This window comes from Boleophthalmus pectinirostris, unplaced genomic scaffold, assembly GCF_026225935.1.
Source record: "Boleophthalmus pectinirostris isolate CB_2022bp ecotype Guang Dong unplaced genomic scaffold, ASM2622593v1 HiC_scaffold_12, whole genome shotgun sequence".
In the NCBI taxonomy this organism is placed as follows: Eukaryota; Metazoa; Chordata; class Actinopteri; order Gobiiformes; family Gobiidae; genus Boleophthalmus; species Boleophthalmus pectinirostris.
Window position 1 is genome coordinate 1892625 of NW_026571018.1, and position 22539 is coordinate 1915163.

At 43.7% G+C, this 22539-nt stretch overlaps 1 protein-coding gene across 2 annotated transcripts; it reads left to right on the plus strand.

Moving 5' to 3' along the window:
- The first annotated feature begins 13935 nt into the window (after positions 1–13935).
- On the plus strand, positions 13936–22267 carry LOC110175012 (GTPase IMAP family member 8-like). Of its 2 annotated transcripts, XM_020941127.2 has the most exons (7): positions 13936–14223; positions 18295–18403; positions 18514–18590; positions 19187–19414; positions 19918–20200; positions 21057–21128; positions 21192–22267. In XM_020941127.2, exons 3-7 carry the CDS (start codon positions 18567–18569, stop codon positions 21965–21967), a joined length of 1383 nt encoding a protein of 460 aa, XP_020796786.1. In that variant the 5' UTR covers positions 13936–14223; positions 18295–18403; positions 18514–18566; the 3' UTR covers positions 21968–22267. The 2 variants fall into 2 exon arrangements, with proteins under 2 accessions (XP_020796786.1, XP_055004182.1); XM_055148207.1 differs by lacking the exons at positions 13936–14223; positions 18295–18403; positions 18514–18590 and having other exon boundaries at positions 19274–19414; positions 19841–20200; positions 21192–22265.
- Positions 22268–22539: the final 272 nt, after the last annotated feature.

Consider the following 22539-nt stretch of genomic DNA (forward strand, 5'->3'; position numbering starts at 1 on the left):
ACTAAATCTAACCCAGGACTAGATCAAGTCTTAAGTTTCAGTGTGTTTTTATTGTAGAATTTGAAAGTTTTTATTAAACTCACTGTGTTCACATGGAGCTGTTTTGTGTTTATTTTCCTGTGTGAGTGTGAGTGTGTACATGTGTGTATCTGCGTGTGTGTGTGTGTGTATCACTTCTTTTATCTGAGATAAGTCACAGTTTGCTGCTTTGGTTGCTGATTCTGTTTCTTGATTCTTTATGTAAATGTTTCTTCTTTTTTATGTGTGAGCAGGTGTGTTTGTTTTTGACATCAACAGAGTCTCTGTGATTGGTTAATCCTCCTGTCAATCACTCCATCTGAAATCAGGGGGACAGGACTCAGCTCCAGATCCACTTGTCTGTCTAATGTTTCTTTTTTTACAGTGTGTGGTTCTGTGTGGACAAGTGATCTGGAACCTTTACCTGGGTTTGGTCTGGAGGATTCTCTCTCTCTCTCTCTCTCTGTGTGTGTGTGTCTCTCTCTCTCTCTCCCTCTCTTTCTCTGTCTCTTTGTGTCTCTCTCTCTCTTTCTCTCCCTTCCTCTCTCTCTCTGTGCCTGTCTCTCTTTGCCTCTTTGTGTCTGTCTCTGTCTTTCTCTATCTCTGTCTATCTTTACCTCTCTTTGCCTCTTTGTGTGTGTATCCCCCCCCGTCTCTTTCTCTCTCTCTGTGTCTCACTCTCTCTCTCTCTCTTTCTCTCTCTCTCTGTCTCTTTCTCTCTCTCTCTCTCTCTTTCTGTCTCTCTCTCTGTCTCTTTCTCTCTCTCTGTCTCTCTCTCTGTGTCTCACTCTCTCTGTCTCTTTCTCTCTCTCTGTCTCTCTCTCTGTCTCTTTAACATTTTACTCACTTTATTTAAACACAACTTTAAAGGTTGTATGGAGGATTTTTTTTTTGTTTCAAGTTGTCAATGATAGCATTATAGAGGTGCAGTAGCCTTGTAATTATGATGACCAAAAAAAAGAGAATAAAAATTAATCAACTCTGGATGTGGTGGGGCTAAACATTTGCCAATAGATAACGACACTGCCTCGTTATCTGTTAGCTGACAGGCTGTCAATCAATCTCCTTATGTTTCTAGCGTAACTGACTTGCCTGCGCGCCGCCGGTACGTGGTTTACGTACGTCTGTCACGCAGTCCACGGACGCAAGCCACACAGACGCTGTTTACTCCACCAACGCAACAGTTCTTAGCGGCTTTTTTTGACCTATATCTTCCTCACAGTTAGCACAAAGTTTGTTGCAATGGCAGACAAGAATCCAGGAGCAGTTCGCCGCAAAAGAAAGTCCGTTTTTGAGATTGCTGAAAGAAGAAGACAAGGGGAAAAGCAGCGAAGCCAAACTAAGGTGATTCTTGAAGATTCATTCCAGCGATGGCGCAACTGAAGCAGACGAAGGGTCTAAAGACTGACGCACTGGTCGCCAAATTACTCCTGGACAGGAAACTTCTGCTTATTATGAAAACGTACTTTATTTCCAAGAGCTAGTCAAACGTTTTTCAGGACACGAAAGCGATATCCTATGTCTGAAAACGTAATTTTCAAGGCAAAGAAAGAGTCTGCTTGCTGCTGCGTGTTGTAGCTAGTTCATTCGCACTGAATCTCTGCGCAACCTTCTCTGCACCCCTTTCCTGCTCCTGTCCCCGCTGCCCGTTCCGCTCTTCCCCCTGCTCCTCACTTCTCCGGGCACGGAATCTCCACGCATCGCTCCCCTCTCCTCTCTCCTCTCTCCTCTCCCTGCTCCCTGCTCCTCACTTCTCCGTCTTGCCTAACCAACACTGTAGTTAGTTGTTTACAAGTCATGTGCAGCGCACCGGCTGTAAACAAACCTGTTTCTGGCGTAAGGAGGAGGCGGGAGGAGGCGTTTCTACGTAGGGAGCTGTAGGGGAGGGGGGATGGTTTCACGCATGCGCAACATTTGAAAAAGGACAAACAGTCGCTGGATTTCTCGTTCCTTGGAAAATCCTCTATACAACCTTTAAGTCAGTCACGTCCTTAGTGTGAGCGAGCTCGCCTCTCCACAAACCCGACTCTTAGATTCATAAATAGTGTCATAAGTATAATAAGATAAAGCTATATTACATATCTACAGGATAATCAGTTTTTTCCGGCTCATGTCCTGCCTCCCTCCAGGACCATCCCTTGTTAAACAGGTGGAAAAACAGAACAGGATGTTTGTAGCAGAGGTCCGTGTGCAGCAGAGTGAGTGCTCTTCGTGCTCCAGAGCTGTGACCAGTGCAAGCTTTTTACTTTGACTTTACTCAGAGCTCCCGTTGGCGCAGACAGATGAGCGGCTCCGTGTCTCCGTGACTGTGGAAGTGCGCGTGGTTCTGTGCGTGTCTTTAGTGCTGCTTATGTGCACCTCAACAGTTCTTCTCTTGTGCCCCTCCTCTCCACCCACTTCTCTCTTTCTCACATAAACATATATCAATAAACAATCATATTAGGCTCAGATGCAGACATTTCTGTGCCAAACATCAGCTGTTCCAAGCTGTTTTATTCTGTCAGTCTTAAGGTGAAGGTAAAATCACCTATAATTAATATACATTATGAGCGTGATTAAAATCTTATGTCCGTCCAGGTAATAAGGCTGATACATTTATATGTTGATACAGAGTCCTGCACCGACAGGACTGCAAAATAGTCGCTGACTTTTAACATTCTTGAATTTTAAGGACGGGTCAGGACTAAACCAGGACTACATCAGGACTAAACCAGGTCTAAACCAGGTCTAAACCAGGACTAAACCAGGGCTAAACCAGGTCTTAACCAGGCCTAAATCAGGACTAAATCAGGTCTAAACCAAACCTAAACCAGGACTAATCTTGGAGAGAGAGAGAGAGAGAAAGCGAACCCCGAGCCCCACGGAGCAGGGTGTCCGAAAAGTGCGACGGCTGCACATACCTCCACGTCTCCGAGCTCTGCACCGGTCCTTTTGCCCGCAGTCACTCGGGTCTACATGAAAGGACCTCCGAGCACATTCCGACAGTGAGTCCTGGTTCTGGTTTAGTCCTGGTTTAATCCTGAGTCCTTGTAGAATTGATGTCTGAAATCGTAAATTACGTTATATTTCTCCACTTTGAGGATTAACTTTTCGTCGTCCATTGTTAACCTTTCCTTGGACACAGTGCGCGTTGTTTATGTCATTGTCTTGACTTTAGTTTACTTATTTTGAAAGGGCATCGGAAGTTTATTTTGACACCGCGTGTTTATTTCCCAAGACCCTGAGATACTTGAACTCTTCCACTTGAGGCAGGGACTCTCCACCCACCCGGAGAGGGCAAGCACCTTTTTCCGGTCGAGAACCATGGCCTTGGACTTAGAAGAGCTGATCTTCATCCCAGCAGCTTCACACTCGGCTGCAAACTGCCCCAGTGCACATTGCAGGTCCTGGTTCGATGAAGCCAACAAGACAACATCATCTGCGAACAGAACTAGAAATTTTGTCAATAAACACAATGAACAGAACCAAAGAGCGGCCCTCGCGGAGTCCAATGTGCACCGGGAATAGGTCTGACTTACTGCCGGCAATGAACACAGCTCCTGCTCCGGGCATACAGGGACAGCCCTTAGCAAAGGGCCCCGGACCCCGTACTCCCAGAGCACCCCCCACAGGACACCACGAGGGACATGGTCGAATGCCTTCTCCAGATCCACAAAGCACATGTGGACTGGTTGGGCAAACTCCCATGAACCCTCGAGCACCCAATGGAGAGAGTAGAGCTGGTCCAGTGTTCCACGGCCAGGACCAAAACCACACTGCTGCTCCTGAATCCGGGGTTCGACTATCGGCCGGATTCTCCTCTCCAGTCCCTGGCAGAGGCCGGGGAGACTGAGGAGTGTGATTCCTCTGTAGTTGGAACACACCCTCCGGTCCCCCTTCTTATACAGAGGGACCACCACCCCGGTTTGCCAGTCCAAAGCTACTGTCCCCGACCGCCACACGATGTTGAAGAGGCGTGTCAGCCAAGACCCACAACATCCAGAGACTTAAGATACTCAGGACGGATCCCATCCACCTCCGGAGCCTTGCCACTGAAGGCTGTAACAAATAATAAAGTGTTGTGAGTATACCACATGCAATTATTAAATGCTGAAATCATATATTTGTTTAAATGTTGTTAATGAAGTCACGCAATTAATGCTTAACTATTGAAATCTGATATATGTGTTTAAAGAAACTGCTGTGTAGGTTGTGTCTTTTTAAGGAATTTCTGTACAGAGCAGCTGACAAGGGGACATCCTGGCTGGCACCAAACCTAAATATGTCCGGTCATTCCCATAAACAGAGAGGCTTCGGGGAGGACCCAAGGCGTGAACCTCATCAACATATCATTATGCATATTTCTGTGAATGAATATATACTGGGTTAAGGGACAGATGCAGGCATTCAGACTGCCTGAAACTAAGTCCTGTGTAGAATAGGCCATCAGGGATAGTGGTCTGACCCAGAGCTCTGTATTAGAATTGTATTGGACAGGGAATACATTCTTTTTACTTTTAATCGATCGATTCCAGTTGTGATTTTTGCTAGAACACGCCTAACACCACCAAGGAGCTTGCCAACCACCTCAGTGACTTCAGCCAGGGTGATGGATGAGTCCGCCTCCGAGCACCCAGCCTCGGCTTCCTCCTCGGAAGACGTGACGGGGGGATTGAGGAGATCCTCAAAGTTTTCCTTCCACCGCCAGACAACATCCCCAGTTGAGGTCAATAGTTCTCCCCCCGCACTGTAAACAGTGTTGGTGAAGAACTGCTTCCCCCTCCAGAGGCACTGGACGGTTTGCCAGAATCTCTTTGAGGCCATCCGATAGTCCTCTCCATGGCCTCTCCGAACTCCTCCCAGCTCCGAGTTTTTGCCTCCGCAACCACACGAGCTGCAGCTTGCTTGGCCTGCCGGTACCCGTCAGCTGCCTCAAGAGTCCCCCAAGCCAGCAAGGCCTTATAGGACTCCTTCTTCAGCCTGATTACTTCTAGTGTCCACCACCGGGTTCGGGGATTGCTGCCGCGACAGGCACCACAGACCTTACACCCACAACTACGAGCGGCCACATCGACAATAGAGGCCGAGAACGAAGCCCACTCGGACTCCATGTCCCCAGCCACCCCCGGAATACGGAAGTCCTCCCGGAGGTGTGAGTTGAAAGTCCCTCTGACAGAGGGCCCCGCCAGACGTTCCCAACAGACCCTCACTACACGCTTGGGCCTGCCAGGTCTTTCCGACTTCCTCCTCCTCCAGCGAACCCAACTCACAACCAGGTGGTGATCAGTTGATCAGCCCCTCTCTTCACCCGAGTGTCCAAGACACACGGCCGGAGGTCACATGACACGACTACAAACTTGATCATCGACGTCCAGCCTAGGGCGTCCTGGTGCCACGTGCACTTATGGACACCCTTGTGCTCGAACATGGTGTTCGTTATGGACAAACTGTGACTAGCACAGAAGTCCAATAAGAGAACACCGCTCGGGTTCAGATCGGGGAGGCCGTTCCTCCCAATCACCCCTCTCCAAGTGTCACTGTCGTTGACCACATGGGCATTGAAGTCCCCCAGTAGAACAATGGATTCTAGTACCCCTCCCAGGGACTCCAAGAAGGCCGAGTACTCTGCACTGCTGTTGGCCCATAGGCCGACACCACAGAGAGAGACCTGTCCCCGACCCGAAGGCGCAGGGACGTGACCCTCTTATTCACCGGGGTGAACTCCAACACACGGTGGCTGAGCTGTGGGGCAATGAGCCCACACCAGCCCACCGCTGCTCCCCGCGGCCAATGCCAGAGACACAGAGAGTCCAGCCCCTCTCAAGGAGTTGGGATCCAGAGCCCAAACTGTGCGTGGAGGTGGAATTAGGACAGAGGAATTAGGATCATTTTTAATTTAGGCAACCTTATTTGTTTTTGTGAATAGTGCAAATAATTTTGTATAAGGTTTAATAAGGTAATGGGTATTACTTTGCAAACATTTTTATACTCCCTATTAGAATTTCTTTATTCAATTTAGTTTCAAATGCTTTCAAAGTAATGAATTGACTTTGCATGTTGAATGTATCTGTGACAAAGATTACATATTTTTGTACCATTTTTGAATGAATAATGTTCCTATTTGATGTAATTGCTCTTGTTCCACTTGTTAGGGATAATTGGTTATTTTTTTTATAAGTATTATCTGTACATAACATATATGTCTCAGTTATCCAGGTAGACTCCATGGCAAAGGAGAAATTAAATTTTTTTGTTTGAATATGTTTCTCAGCTCATTCAAGCTGCCTCTTCAGTTCTGGTCAGACTCTGGTGGACATTTCCTTATATCTGTCTGCAGGGAGGAGCTGACTACACTGAAACTCCTCTGAAACTAACACATGTTTACAGTTTTGTTAGGCTTATTGAGCTGCTCTGAGTGTGGGATCATATTAACAGAATCATTCAGGCCCCTGATGGAGCTTTGGAGCTTTCACACCTCCGGACCTCACCCAGCTCTCCCTGTTGTTCTCTTTGTTTTGATTTAGGTCTGAGGGTGGAGTTGTAAATGGGAGAGCGATGATCTCTGAATTTTTGTTATTCACCATGATCAAAAAATATTTCTCTCAGACACATTTTTTTGTTTGTTTAAAGATGATACAGTGTTTGTACATCTTAATGAGATGAACACAATGAAATGCAAGTCAAAGTGTTTTCTAACAAAGTGACTCTCTTGTGCTGTCTTAGACTGTGGGCCTTTAGAGGGTGTTCTGTAGCATGTACCAGTCCATGTAAACTGGAGTGACTGTAGCTGAATTTGTTCAGAGAGGATTTGACTGCATCGTGAATCTGCTGCAAAAGTGAGTCTTACAAAAGTTTTGGAAGAAAACCTTCATGAAGACCATTAAGTTTTTATGTGCGTTTGTCCTACAGAGTTTCTCATAATGATTTACTTTGTTCTCAGCCTGTATTTTTGACAGCATGAAGCCAAAACTACTGTGACAAATGAACCCCACAGCTGTGATCTTGGACCTGAGCTCCCTGACTGTACAGCTGGTAAAACAGATTTCTATATCCATATGAAAATAATGTATAATTTATTAACGATGTGAAGGAACACATATATAATGACAAAGTTTCCTGACCACAGTCCCGTCTACTTTCTGTTTGAATCCAGAAGGGACTGAAATTGGACCACAGAGAGTGACATTTTAGACAATCCAACCACAGCCACTAATTTGTATCACATCTCTCTCAAATGCAGACGCCATCTCTCAAAAATTCTTGTAACATTCAGAACAAAATATGTGACTTCTTTTACCTACAGCTCCAGATCCACTCATCTTTGTGAAGTTTTTCCAAAGTGTGTGGTTCTGGTTGGACGGATAAATGACAAAGCAGTGTTGAGTGGTCACTTATACTTAAATCTGAACTGCCTATTCACTCACTTTGATTTTGTCTGATAAAGTCCATGAGGAAGTACTTTGTCTTCTCTGTCTCTTCTGCCTCCCACACCAGCCTCTACTCACCCAATGGCGGCTGGTCAATAAGGGCTCAAGAGCTCCGCACTCCCTAACTTGACGTAGAAGAAGAAAAAAAAAATGATAAAGTTGTTATTTTGTATTAGGCTATATGTTTAATATTTTGTTTAACATTTAACGTGTATCTGCATAGACATATTTTTATCACGTTAAATGTACTCTTATCACTTTATTTGAGTCATGTATTTGGAATTTGAATGCGGTGAGTCGGAGCGACCTGATGGAGTGTCGATGGAAGAGCCTGAAGTTTTGAGAAAATTTGAGGTCATTACGTTGCCTCTGCCCATTACTTTACATTAGCCCTAAAATACATGGGGTGCAGGGTGGGAGCAACATGAAATCATGTGATTGTTCTGAATAAACATGAACACACATGTGGACCTGTTGTGGTTCAGCTGCTCTGACACATGTTACTGCTACAGGATCATGAATGGAGAACAACAGAGCTGTGTGCTCTACAGTTATGGAGAGTTCGTACAAGTACGTCCGAGGAACAGTTTTACGGAGTAAAACAGCGAGAAAAGAAGCATTAAGCTGGAATGAGCTGCGGTCAGATACTCCGGCTCTGATTCTGATTCACACACTGGCTAATGGTGGCTAGCTGTTAGCTTAAACCTCTCCACAGTAAAGCACGAGGAGAGACCCGCCGCTGGGACCCAAGACCCACGTGCCGCCGGAGCCTGTCGGAGCCAGGACCCACTCGCTTTCACGGCCAGGGCAATCGCTCACTGCTCTGTCCGCCTTCGCCCGCGTGTTTCTCGGTGTAAAAGTGTTACTGGGCGTAGCGCACAGAGGGCAGAAGTCCACCTGGTGTCCTGGTGCTAATATGGACTGGTTTAACTTTCACATTTATGTGGGAAGTGAGATTAAGACTGATTTTAGAATCAGCTCATGCACTCGGTTCTTGGACCTCTTGTCATGGACCTGACTGGACCAGGATTTGGACCAGTTTGATGAGTTTGGCCCTTGTTGTTGGGGCTGGGTGTGAGCGGTGGATCAGGTTGTGCTGCTGCGTAAACTTGGGTAAACTTGCGTAAAACTGCGCTTGGCTGTGCGTTGTGCTCTGATAGTTCAGCCAATAGTGACCAAAATGACTGTCTATTTCTGTTTCTTTATAATACTATATAGCCTATATATAATACATATATTTATAATATATATTTATAATTTTGCCCTTGGCGCCGCCCCCCCCCCCCCCCAGGAAACACCATTCTCCAGAAAGATGTGTTTGTGTCGAGGAGTTCCTTCATATCAGTGACCACAGAGATCTCTGAGGAGACAGGGACAGTGGGGGGTCAGGAGGTCACAGTGGTGGACACTCCTGGAATCATGAGTGCTCTTCAGGATGTCAGAAAGTTCTGCCAGGTGAGTATGCTCAGTTTATTTTGGCACAACACACAACAGTCACTCCCTCACAATAACTGATTTTAACAAACAGAAAAGGAAAAAATGAAAAAAAAACTAAACAAAAACAGTGCAACATTAAAATTGTAAGTGTGTCTGTGTCTGGGGGCTGTGTGTGTGTGTGTGTGTGTGTCTTTGGGCCTGTGTGTGTGTGTGTGTGTGGCTGTAGGCCTGTGTGTGTGTGTGTGTCTTTGGGCCTGTGTGTGTGTGTGGCTGTGGGCCTGTGTGTGTGTGTGTGTGTGGCTGTGAGCCTGTGTGTGTGTGTGTGTGTCTTTGGGCCTGTGTGTGTGTGTCTTTGGGCCTGTGTGTGTGTGTGTGTGTGGCTGTGAGCCTGTGTGTGTGTGTGTGTGTGTCTTTGGGGATGTGTGTGTGTGTGTCTTTGGGCCTGTGTGTGTGGCTGTGAGCCTGTGTGTGTGTGTCTTTGGGCCTTTGTGTGTGTGTCTTTGGGCCTGTGTGTGTGTGTGTATCTTTGGGCCTGTGTGTGTGTGTGTGTGTGGCTGTGGGCCTGTGTGTGTCTTTGGGCCTGTGTGTGTGTGTGGCTGTGAGCCTATGTGTGTGTGTGTCTTTGGGCCTGTGTGTGTGTGTATCTTTGGGCCTGTGTGTGTGTGTGTGTGTGTGGCTGTGGGCCTGTGTGTGTCTTTGGGCCTGTGTGTGTGTGTGTGTCTTTGGGCCTGTGTGTGTGTGTGTGTGTGGCTGTGGGCCTGTGTGTGGCTGTGAGCCTATGTGTGTGTGTGTGTCTTTGGGCCTGTGTGTGTGTGTCTTTGGGCCTGTGTGTGTGTGTGTGTGTGTCTTTGGGCCTGTGTGTGTGTGTGTGCTGTGGTGCCTGTGTGTGTGTGTGTCTTTGGGCCTGTGTGTGTGTGTGTGTCTTTGGGCCTGTGTGTGTGTGTGTCTTTGGGCCTGTGTGTGTGTGTGTTTGGCTTTGGCTGTGTGTGTGTGTGTGTGTGTGTGTGTGCTTTGGGCCTGTGTGTGTGTGTCTTTGGGCCTGTGGTGTGTGTGTGTCTTTGGGCCTGTGTGTGTGTGTGTCCTTTGGGCCTGTGTGTGTGTGTGTGTGTGGCTGTGAGCCTGTGTGTGTGTGTGTGTGTGTGTGTCTTTGGGCCTGTGTGTGTGTGTTTCTTTGGGCCTGTGTGTGTGGCTGTGAGCCTGTGTGTGTGTGTGTGTGTGTCTTTGGGCCTGTGTGTGTGTGTGTGTGTGTGTCTGTGAGCCTGTGTGTGTGTGTGTTTCTTTGGGCCTGTGTGTGTGTGTGTGTGCTGTGTGAGCCTGTGTGTGTGTGTGTCTTTGGGCCTGTGTGTGTGTGTGTGTGGCTGTGAGCCTGTGTGTGTGTGTGTGTCTTTGGGCCTGTGTGTGTGTGTGGCTGTGAGCCTGTGTGTGTGTGTGTGTCTTTGGGCCTGTGTGTGTGTGTGTGTCTTGGGCCTGTGTGTGTGTGTGTCTTTGGGCCTGTGTGTGTGTGTGTGTGTGTCTTTGGGCCTGTGTGTGTGTGTGTGTGTGGCTGTGAGCCTGTGTGTGTGTGTGTGTCTTTGGGCCTGTGTGTGTGTGTGTGTGGCTGTGAGCCTGTGTGTGTGTGTCTTTGGGCCTGTGTGTGTGTGTGTCTTTAGGCCTGTGTGTGTGTGTGTGTGTGTCTTTGGGCCTGTGTGTGTGTGTGTGTGTCTTTGGGCCTGTGTGTGTGTGTGTCTTTGGGCCTGTGTGTGTGTGTGTGTGGCTGTGAGCCTGTGTGTGTGTGTGTGTGTGTCTTTGGGCCTGTGTGTGTGTGTGTGTGTGTGTGGCTGTGAGCCTGTGTGTGTGTGTGTGTGTGTGTGTGTGTGTGTGTCTTTGGGCCTGTGTGTGTGTGTGGCTGTGAGCCTGTGTGTGTGTGTCTTTGGGCCTGTGTGTGTGTGTGTGTGTGGCTGTGAGCCTGTGTGTGTGTGTGTGTGTGTCTTTGGGCCCGTGTGTGTGTGTGTGTGTGGCTGTGAGCCTGTGTGTGTGTGTGTGTCTTTGGGCCTGTGTGTGTGTGTGTATGTCTTTGGGCCTGTGTGTGTGTGTGTCTTTGGGCCTGTGTGTGTGTGTGTCTTTGGGCCTGTGTGTGTTTGTCTTTGGGCCTGTGTGTGTGTGTGTGTGTCTTTGGGCCTGTGTGTGTGTGTGTGTGTGTGTGTGTGTGTCTTTGGGGCTGTGTGTGTTTGTCTTTGGGCCTGTGTGTGTGTCTTTGGGCCTGTGTGTGTGTGTGTGTGTGTCTTTGGGCCTGTGTGTGTTTGTCTTTGAGCCTGTGTGTGTGTCTTTGGGCCTGTGTGTGTGTGTGTGTCTTTGGGCCTGTGTGTGTTTGTCTTTGGGCCTGTGTGTGTGTATGTCTTTGGGCCTGTGTGTGTGTGTGTGTCTTTGGGCCTGTGTGTGTGTATGTCTTTGGGCCTGTGTGTGTGTGTGTGTGGCACAGGGCAGAAAAAGCACAGTCCTTTGATGCTATAATAAAGCACCTGGTTTAGAAAATATGACCCTAAAACTCTTACTAGTGCACTTTTATTTTCAGAAGCTGATGAGGAGCAGAAAACCACACGTCTTCCTATTTGTCCTGAAGCTTGATCGCTTCACAGAGGAACAGGAGAAAGCTCTGAGGACAGCGATGAGAGCTGTGGGAGAAGAGCATCTGATCAGAAGTCTCCTGCTCTTCACTGGAGCAGAAGCTTTAGGAACCAAGACTCTAGAGCAGTTCATAAATGAAGATCCAAACAGTCCTCTGGTGAAGGTAGTGCAGGAGTTTGGAGGCAGAGTTCATATGTTCAGTAACACTACAGGAGGACCAGAGAAGAACCAGCAGAGGAACCAGAGCAACGAGCAGCAGGTCCTTCAGCTCATGAGCAAAATCCAACAAATTTGTCACAGTCAGTACTGAGTCAATATATGCAACTTTTATCTACTTTTGATTGTACCAGCTTATCTTCACATGTGCAATCCAGAGTGTAGATTCAGCTGAGACTGTGTTCTTCCTGCAGAGAACCAACAGAACATGGGGATGATTGAGAGACCGGAGGTGGTGCGTCTGGTCCTTCTGGGTTTGCCTGGAGCAGGGAAGAGCTCCTCTGGAAACACCATCCTGGGCTCTATGGTCTTTGGTGCAGGATGTGGCTTTGATCCTATGACTGCACAGACCTTGGGGGCATCAGCTGAGGTGGGCTGGCGGCGGGTCACTGTGGTAGACACTCCAGGGTTCAACAACCAGAATTTGAAAGCATCTGTTTTTTTTACTCAGATCATGGAGTCTGTTGAGATGGTTGGAGAAACAGGTTTTAATGCTTTTGTGTTAGTGGTCCCTCTTGGACGCCTTCAAAAAGAGAGCTGTCTGCTGTTAACTCTGATGTCTCTTCTGTTTGAGGTGTCTCTAAACTATTTCACTGTGCTCTTCACTCGTGGAGATGATGCAGAGGGACAGGGCATTAATGAATTGATTAGATCTAATGAAACAGTGAAGGAGCTGGTGTCTAAGTGTGGAGGCAGGTATTCTGTGTTCAATAACAAACAGAGAGATGACCTAAGTCAGGTCCAGAGCCTGCTCAGAGTCATAGACCAGATGCACTCAACGAATCATGGAAAGTTTTATACTGCAGAGACACTGGTCAGAAATCAACAATCACTGATGGAAAATCCAGCTAAACTGAAGAAGTTCCTTCAGGACAATGGCCTGCCCCTCTCTTTACTCCCTCAGAAAAGATCCCAATTCAGTGTCAGAAATACGTTTAGACAATTTATCGAATGGATCAGACATATTATTAACTGGATTGTTGAGAGAATAAACAGATTGGCACATGGAGCAGAAAGACTTAGGTCTAGTTCCACTCCAGTTCCAGTCTGATGTCCCAGGTTATTGGGAAACCTTTAAAGCATGTGAACTATTTTATACTTTAAACTGTTTTATTACATTTGTTTGTTTTAGTGTCCCATTTGTGGAGCAATGTTTTTTTTTTTTTTTTTTTTTTGGGGGGGGGGGGACATAGATATAAATCAACTGTAGTATATAAGCACTTGTAGGAATGGTAAGCTCACCACACACTGCAGGAGAATTTGCCAGATTTAGGCTGCGATTTGCTTCTTCTCGAGTTCATGGCCCGACTTTGTGTCTTTGTGTGTGTTCATCCACATTATCCATAGAATTTGTCCTCTGCAAATAATGACCCCAGTGCCCAAAACCGCACCGTGAATCCAGTTTGAGGTGTTATTTAAAAGTAAAAAGGTGGGAGTAGTTCCTCACGTGTGTTTGTTTACGGATCGAGCTGAAGCTGCAGATTCTCCACTGTGACTCTACTTCCTGTGGACTTTATCGCCAATCTTTTATGCTTTAAAAATCCTGTATCTGAAGTTTTGCTCCATATTTCACAAATAATAATCACACAGTTTGGACTTGGATCTAAACTAGAAGTGCAGAGTCTGATCTTTGAAAACTTAAGAGTCTCAGAGCGACTGGTTTTACTGGAAACAGGAAACAGCTGACGCCATCACAGCCTCACACATTTAGATCCTGAAGTGTGTGATTTATACTGCATAGCTGTAATACTGTTTATTTTCTGTTGCTAATATGACTAAACAATTCATTTTTGCATTAATTAAGTGTTTAATGACAAATTCTGGTTTTATTTGTGCTTTTATAGATTGATATGTGTAGCCCTCTGAATAAAGTTCTACATTAATTTGTGAGGCCTCTTGCTGAAAAAGATCGGAACCAATGATCGGAGCATCACAACAGCGGAGCAAGCCGAAAAATCTAGGCATCTTCCCTGTTCACAAATGCACAACGCTCCTCCCTCTGCACCTGCCCCCCTGCACCCGCCCCTTTGTTCCTGCCCCTCTGCACATTTAGCACAAACTAAATAGTCAGTACTGATGCTAAAATAGGCTGAAGTACGTTTGTTTTGTTTCATTTGACGCTGGCTTCTGCATAAACCACAGTGCTGCTCTGTGATTGGTTAGTCTTGTGCCGAGCCTGTCACACGCAAACGCTTCAGCCACAGCTGTTCAGGGCCACGCCTCATTTCTCTTTCCTCCATTTTTCAGCTGTTAATCAACTGTGTCATGTCAAGTGTTGTCCGAAAGAAAACCACGAAGTGAAGGAGTGAACCCGAGGGAGGTTTCAGGAGCAAACGCCAGAGAAAAGAATCAAACTTTATCAGTCTCAGTGAGGAGTTTAGCTCCTCTCTCCTCTGTGTCTCCTCTGTGGGCGAGTTTTCATCACACATTTCCTGCAGAATAGAGGAGAAGGAAGCGAGGAAAGAGAAACGAGACACGGCCCCTGTGGTGTTTGTGCTCCAGCGCTGTCATCATTACATAGATGAAGGGCCTCCAACCTGAAGTAAAAATAAGTACAATTTGGTTATTTAAATACCTATTACCGTTGTACATGCCTGACTTTGTGCACTAATAAATGTATAATAGTTTGTTTTATAACTGTACCTCAACTAAAGTCCATGGCTCTTATATTTACTTAATTTCTTGTGCTAAAAAGTTAAAACTAGTATCTCTCTGGCATTTGTGTTTAGTGAAAGTGCTCAGCAGAGGAAAAAGGCTGATCTTTAGATATTTTGTTTGACTTGTATTTGAAATTCTTGTATTTTTGTTTTTGTTTTTGCCCATTTTCACATGTATACAATATTTATCTAGTAGAATGAAAAGCTTAAAGCTTAGAAACTAGTTTCTAGTTTGTGTCTTTGTCATAAAATATAAAATGCATTTTTGTCCTAAAGTAATTGTAGCATTTGTCTAATATTTCTATGAATCATTTTCTCTAGTTCTATTTATTCTAAAATGTTTTCCGTACACATTCGTAGAAAAGATGACTGACAAAAAAATTAGCAATTTGTATTGATTTCAATAACTTATTACATAATTATTGCATTTTACTTTGTTCTTTTGTGCTGCAGAAATGGCGATCAGACTCAGAAATCACAGACGCCACAAAGGTTTAGTAATAAAGAGATTTTAACTTACAAAGCTAAATCAAAGTGACAGAAAACAGTTTTTACCACTGATTTCAGTCCTCATCGTTCAGAAATGATCTGATTAAATCTGTTTTGAGTAGAATTAACTGTAAAGTGTGGTGTAGTGTGCTCGCAGCCACTTGAGGACGCACTACAGCAGCTCTGTTTAATCTGGTGAACTTCAGTCCACTTTATTTCTGTAGCACATTTCATAAACAAACTGTTTCCAAAGTGCTGGTCAAATATATAATAATAACAACAATAATAATATAATGATAAAATAAACGCTCAGATTTAATCACACTAGTCTTAACAGCAAAAAAAAAAAAAAAAAAAAGAAAAAAGAAAGAAAGAAAAAAGAAATAAACAGCAAAATAAAATATGAGCAAACCATAGAAAAGCAATAAATAAATAAAACCAATAAAACAGATTAAAAATAATAGCCAGAGATTAAAAGTGGCTGTAAAATGTTATTTCTTTACATAAAAAATCTAAACCAACTCTATTAGTCCAGTTCCTTAAATACATTTTTTAACCTTAGTGGGAATTTTTGGGGGATTTGCTAAACTATATATTTTTGTAATAGTTATAGTATATGGAGTCAGAAAATCAATGTTTGCATTTGCCCAGATGTTTATATGGCGGCCATATTGAATAATTAAAAAAAAAAAGGCCGCCAAAAATCTCTTTTTGGAATATCTCAGCCTCTGAATAAATTGAAATGTTGATTTTAACGCTAAACCCACATTTTCAGGGTCAGGGAATCAAATGGTGCTAGTTACAAAGCTGTAAGACCTACCCACATTAACCCTGTGTTAGGTTTCCATCACCATCTATTGTGTTAACGGGTCGGTTTTGACCCGTGTCCTAAATCAGCTGTAAAATACACTTAAAGTAATTATCTATCATCAAATTTGTTTCTCATCTCTTGGTTACCTTGTTAGGCTTCCTTTTCCATGAAATAGTTGGTTTTAATGTCTTTGGTGGGGGCTTCAGCTCCTATTTTTGTCAGTATACCCCTCTATTTCAATACAAAGAAAATGGTAAAATGAACCTCAAGAGAGTGTTACTTGACTTTTACTGAGGGGTATTAGAACACATCTCTAAAATAGATTTGTTTTATTTTTTTCCATTTTAATGTTCTTAACTATAGTAACATCTATGGTGTTACGGGTCGATTTCGACCTGTATATATTTACAATGAGAAAGAGGCTAAAAAGGTTTTTTTTTTTAACAACTGAGCTTCATTATCAACTGCTATTACTACTTGGGCAAACCTGACACCTCTTCCCTTTACAGTCAGGTGAATTGAGTGGGGTTGTGGCTGTGGTTGTTGTGGTTGGTGTTGAGGCACGGCTGGCTGAGGAGGACGCTGGTGTGGATGGTCTTTGTGGTGTGGTGTGGTGTGGATGGAGCTAGGGGAGCCCCACAGTTGTCTGACCAAGGCCTTAAGGCCTTCTGGATCTCAGGAAACCGTCTCTCTTTGCTCAGCATGCACCCTGAATTTCCCAGGTCCTCAAGAAAAATTCTCTGCTTGTATTTTTTGTTTGAGTTCCACCCTTGGTCGATGTGGGTCCACAACACAAATGCATTATATGCAGACGCATCAACCATGTTGTTGAACACAGCCATGGCCATCTTCTGGTCATTCGCTGGCAAGTGTAGGTGACAGTCAGCTTGTCCAAGTTGTCCAATCTGCCTTTGTTTTTGTTATAGTCGAGGATAATTGTGGGCTTTCCTGATGACACGGCTGCATCTTTTTGGAGAGAAGACAAAAGTACCACACTCAGTATTTTCTTTGGACAACAGAAGACAACAGTGGTGGTGTCTGTAAAAGTAAATCTTGAGGAAAGTGAAGCCCTGCCTTTCACCTGCGAGATTTCAGCAGGCAGCTTAGGTTTATTTTTCTTTACCATGCCCACTATAGTAAGTTTCCTCCTAAGAACCTCTTGTCCAAGGTCATAGCTGGTAAAAAAGTTGTCACAAGAGATATTGTGACCCTGCAATCCAGTATTCATATCAAGGACCACATGTTTTCCTTGTTTTTTTCTCAGGGATGCCACTCCCAGCACTGCCTGTGTGTGTGCAGGTAAACAGGAAAACAAGACAAAATGAGACTCCCCCAAAGCTCAAATTATTGGAAGAGGAGCTGGTTATCACTGATTTGACTGACAGTTCATTTATGATTTCAGTTTTGGTTATAATTATTGCTTTTTAATCAAATTTTTATAACCGGGTTGAAACCGACCCTAACACCACAAAGGGTATATTTTTAACCAGAGCAATTTAAAATTAAAAAAATAAAAAAAATAAATAAAATAAAATAAATTGTTGAAATAGAAATTCCTGACAAAGTCAAAAAGCCTTGATGCAATAAACTAACCCTGTGTGGTTCTTTTATACATTTTAAACCTAAAACGGGTCGGTGGCGACCCTAACACAAGAGGAAGGTTAACCCTTAGATGCATAAGTGGGTCAAAAATGACCCAGTTTGGTTGTTTTCTTGCAATTTCATTGTAATATTCACATGTAATACTCAACGTTTCTCTAAAAACATGTTTTTTTATTATCCTGTTGAAATATATCAACAATATGGGTAAAACAAATTATAAAGATCACATGCAGTTGGTCAGATAACTCAAAGAGTTTAAAAGTAGCTAATTTAAAATGTGGATGTTGAATGTCAACACACACATTTAGACACAATATGATTATGCAACCTTTTTATTAAATTTTCTATACATCATCACTCATACCCACATTGTTGATGTATTTCAACAGGATAATAAAAAAATACATGTTTTTGGAGGAACATGGAGTATTACATGTGAATATTACAGTGAAATTGCAAGAAAACAACCAAACCGGGTCATTTTTGACCCACTTATGCTCTAAGGGTTAATGTGGGTAGGTCTTACAGCTTTGTAACTAGCACCATTTGATTCCCCGACCCTGAAAATGTGGGTTTAGCAGTTAAAATTAACATTTCAACTTATTCAGAGGCTGAGACATTTCAAAAAGTGATTTTTGGCGGCCATTTAAAAAAAAAAAAAATCAATATGGCCGCCATATAAACATCTGGGCAAATGCAAACATTGATTTTCTGACTCCATAAACTTTCCTTTCCAAAAATATATAGTTTAGCAAATCCCCCAAAAATTCCCACTAAGGTTAAAAAATGAATATAAGGAACTATTTGTGCACATCGTCTTTCTAAAGGGTTACTTTTGGAGGGATGAATACACACGACTGATTTGAAGGGAATAATATTTCAAGTCTTAATGTTGACTTTAATGTCAAACATAACACTTTTTGTTTGACACTCACATGCGAAAATGTGGTTCTATTTCCACTGAATAGTAGATAAGAGTTCTTTTGTTTAGTTTTGTTTTGTTTTGCATAAAAATCTCTTCCTGTTTGAGCTCCTCCCTTGTGTCTGTATTTAGACATTTTCAGGGTTGTGTTGTAGCCTGTACCTGGTCAGTCTGTGTAAACTGTGACTGTAGCTGAATTCTTTCTGAGAGGATTTGACTGCATTGAGAATCTGCTGCAGAAGTGAGTCTTACAAAAGTTTTGGAAGAAAACCTTGATGAAGACACATTACGTTTTTATGTGAGTTTGATCTACAGAGTTTCTCATCGATTTACTCTGTTTATTTTTGACAGCATGAAGCCAAAACCACTGCAAAAAAAAAGACCCCACAGCTGTGCTCTTGGACATGGGCTCCCTGACTGAAGAACTGGTAAAACAAATCTCTATATCCATAGAAATTACAATAATGTAATTTGTGTAATTTGAATCAAGATTATTATTATTTAAATTAATATGAAGGAACATGTAAATAATGACAACATTTTCTGACCAGACAGTTCCTTCTACTTTCTGAATCCAAAAGGGTCTGAAATTTGACCATAGAGTGTTAAATTTTAGAAGATCTATCCACAGCCACTCCTGTGTATCATGGGTCTCTAAAATGCAGAAGACATCTCTCGATAATTCTTGTAAATTTCAGAACAAAATATGTGATTTCTTTTACCTACGGCTCCAGATCCACTCGTCTTTATGAAGTTATTTTCAAATTGTGTGGTTCTGGCTGGACATTTAAATGATAAAGCAGTGTTGATTGGTCACTTATACTTAAATCTGAACTGCGCCACACATGATCCTTTTAAAGACCTGAGGAATGTTTCCTGTCAGGTCCAACTAGTCTCCGCATGTTCACTCACTTTGATTTTGTCTGATAAAGTCCATGAGGAAGTACTTTGTCTTCTATGTCTCTTCTGCCTCCCACACCAGCCTCTACTCACCCCACACCTCTCCTCTGTTCTCTTCTCTCAGATATGTTTAGATCCTCTGTTCCTGGTTCTTCTCGGTCACACTGGTGTTGGGAAAAGTGCTTCAGGAAACACCATCCTCCGGACAGTGGGGTTTGAGTCGAAGCGTTCCTTCAGATCAGTGACCACAGAGATCTCTGAGCAGACAGGGACAGTGGGCGGTCAGGAGGTCACAGTAGTGGACACTTCTGGAATAATGAACTCTTTTCAGGACGTCAGAAAGTTCTGCCAGGTGAGTATGTTCAGTTTATTTTGGCACAACACACAACAGTCACTCAATCACAATAACTGATTTGATCAAACTCAAAAGAAAAAAAACTGAAAAGAAAACAATCCAACATTAACCTGGCTCTTGTTAGATTGGTGAGAACAGCCCTGGGAAAAATTCTACACATCACTCTGTTGTGCTGGCTAAAAGCTTTAGAAACCAATGATAAATTCACATAAAGACTTCCCTCTGATTGGTCGATGCATCATAACCACAGACTGTATAAAGATATTAACTAAGTGAATGTGACGTCACCAACAGCAACAGCCAACTTGCGCCGCTCAAAATGCTCAAAATGCATGAATCGCGCCACCCAATTAGAACTTTATTCGTGTGTCAACACGCCTTTACATAGGGTAACTTGTAAATCATTCGCCTTGTTTGCATCAGATGTGTGCAGTACAGCCTTTTACTTTCAAGAGCTGATGAGGAGCAGAAAACCACACGTTTTCCTGTTTGTCCTGAAGATTGACCGCTTCACAGAGGAACAATACGAGGCTCTGAGGACCACGATGAGAGCTGTGGGAGAAGAGGGTCTGAGCAGAGCTCTCCTGCTCTTCACTGGAGCAGATGCTTTAGGAACCATGACTCTGGAGCAGTTCATAAATGAAGACCCAGACAGTCCTCTGGTGAAGATGGTGCATAAGTTTAGAGGCAGAGTTCATATGTTCAACAACACTCCAGGAGGACCAGAGAAGAACCAGCAGCAGGTCCTGCAGCTCATGAGCAAGATCCAACAAATGAGTCAAGGTCAGTAGTATTTAGAGCCATATTAAAAATATTGATATCACGATATATCATCACATGATGATCACGATATGTCGTCTTGGCAGCACATGTATCAATATGAGGTTCTGTAAAATGATGCTGTTTCATTATAAATGTCAGAGTTCTACATTTCACCTCCTCCTTACTGCTGCTGAAGCTGAATCTGAGGGTTGAGATGATTCACAAGGACTTTGTGTTCTGATGTTCAGGACATTTTAGACTTAGAGATTGTGCTGCATTTTAGTATCAACACTGTGTCCAGATATGTACATGCAGTGTTGGGGAGTAACAGATTACATGTACCGGAGTTACGTAATCAGAGTACAAATTATGTGTAACTGTATTCAGTTACAGTTACTATTTTAATTTTTTGTTCCTGTTTTCACATTTCAGGCTATATCCCTTTTTTTTTTTCTGTAATTCCACTCATTGCCGGAAACTAAACCAGGTCTAAAACAGGATTTAACAGGACTAAATCATGCTGCATGGACCGTGTCTTCTCGTCTTCTATCAATAATATTTTTAATACGGTTCAGTAAAGTCTGGGCTTTTTATTTTCTTTTATCAGACAAAACATCTTATGTGAAGATATCGTAGTCGTTGTTTCTCTCCAGCAAATCAAGTAATCCAAAATATTCAGATTACGTTACTCACCTTAAGTAATTTAATGTATTCTGTTACAAACTACATTTTGGGGTATGTATGTCTGTAATCTGTAGGGGAATACATTTTAAAAGGAACCTTCCCAACACTGGTACTTGGCAATACTCAGCAGAACTACTGAACTCTGTACTTTTAGCTACATTTTCATTGAACCATCTTCTCTTCACATGTGCAGGAGTCAGACCAGTGAGACCTGAGGCAGCTCCAGAGGCAGCTCCAGAGGCAGCTCTTCAGCACCAGGGCCCAGGTAATATCACCTGAGTCAAGTCTGTGTTTGGAGTCAACTGAGACTGTGATGTTCTTCCTGCAGAAAACCAACAGAACCCACAGAGACTGGAGGGAGCCTGGAGACTGGAGGAGGTGCGTCTGGTTCTTCTGGGTTTGCCTGGAGCAGGGAAGAGCTCCTTTGGAAACACCATCCTGGGCTCTGAGGTCTTTAAAGCAAGTTGTAACTTTGACCCTGTGACCTTAGAGACCAGGAAGAGATCAGCTGAGGTGGACGGGCGCCGGGTCACTGTGGTGGACACTCCGGGGGTTTCTGATAGAAGTCTTAAACCAAAGCAGTTATTTGAACAGATCATGTCGTCCATTGAAAAAGCAGCTCCAGGGCCACATGCCTTTGTGATCGTGGTGCGGATCGGCAGGATCTCTGAGGCTGACTGGCTCCTGTTTGAGCTTGTGCACAAACTGTTTTACAAAGATGCATTAAAAGTCTGCCTGGTCCTGTTCACTCACGGAGATCTGCTGAGGGGTTGTAACATTGACAATATGATTAAAAAAAATGCCAAGGTCCAGGAGCTGGTGTCTAAATGTAAAGGGAGGTACAGTGTGTTTCACAAGAGACTCTCAGAAGGGCAGGAGCAGAGGCAGGTGCAGAGGCAGGAGCAGGTGAGGAGGCTACTCTCTGTGGTTGACAGAATGATCAGAGAAAACCAAGGACAGCAGCACTACACCTCAAAGATGTTTAAAAATGTTCACTTCCTGCCCCTGCAGCTCTCCATCCAGTGGCACGAGGTTAAGGACTGGTTTATTGAGAAAGTTGGGGAAATCTCAAAGAAATCTGACACAGGAGACAGCAGCGGCTGAGTGTTTTTATCTAGTTAATCTCCTTTGGTGCAAAACTAGACTACACAGGACTAGACCAGGATTATGGGTTTAGAAAATACATTTTGAAAATGTTAAAACTGTTAAATGTAAAAAAATATCATGGGGAGGAAGTGCTCAGTTTTCTGCAACTAAAACCTGGAACAGATTGGCCCCAGCTCTGACTCTGTGTAAATCCAGTCTCAAAACTCTTCTGTTTAGCTGCAGATGACTGAAGGTTTTTACTCTGCACTCATCTCTCTTCTTTTTTAATTTAAATTTTATAATGTTGATTTATGTTCTGATTTGTTTGTATTGTGATTTGAATGTCTTTCTTATTCTGTAAAACATTTTGAATTGCTTTGTGAATAAATTGTGCTTTACAAATAAACTTTTTATTATTATTTTATTATTATTATTTATTTCACTGACATGTTTGGGCGGTAGGACTTTGTCTTCGTCAGAGGTGTCACTGCGACGTGTCTGATCAGATGTGCTTCAGGTGGGATCTGACCCATCGGACTGAGCATGCCTGCTGTCTCGTGGTGGTCTCTGGAGAAGTCAGATTCCAATCC

Bases quoted from the DNA above. Each gene is read 5' to 3' on its own strand.
- LOC110175012 (XM_020941127.2), top strand. From the start codon at position 18,567: ATGGGCTCCCTGACTGAAGAACTG. The intron at 19,415-19,917 runs GTGAGTATGTTC...TTTGTCCTGAAG, and splicing joins ACGTCAGAAAGTTCTGCCAG to ATTGACCGCTTCACAGAGGA. The intron at 21,129-21,191 runs GTAATATCACCT...TTCTTCCTGCAG, and splicing joins TCTTCAGCACCAGGGCCCAG to AAAACCAACAGAACCCACAG.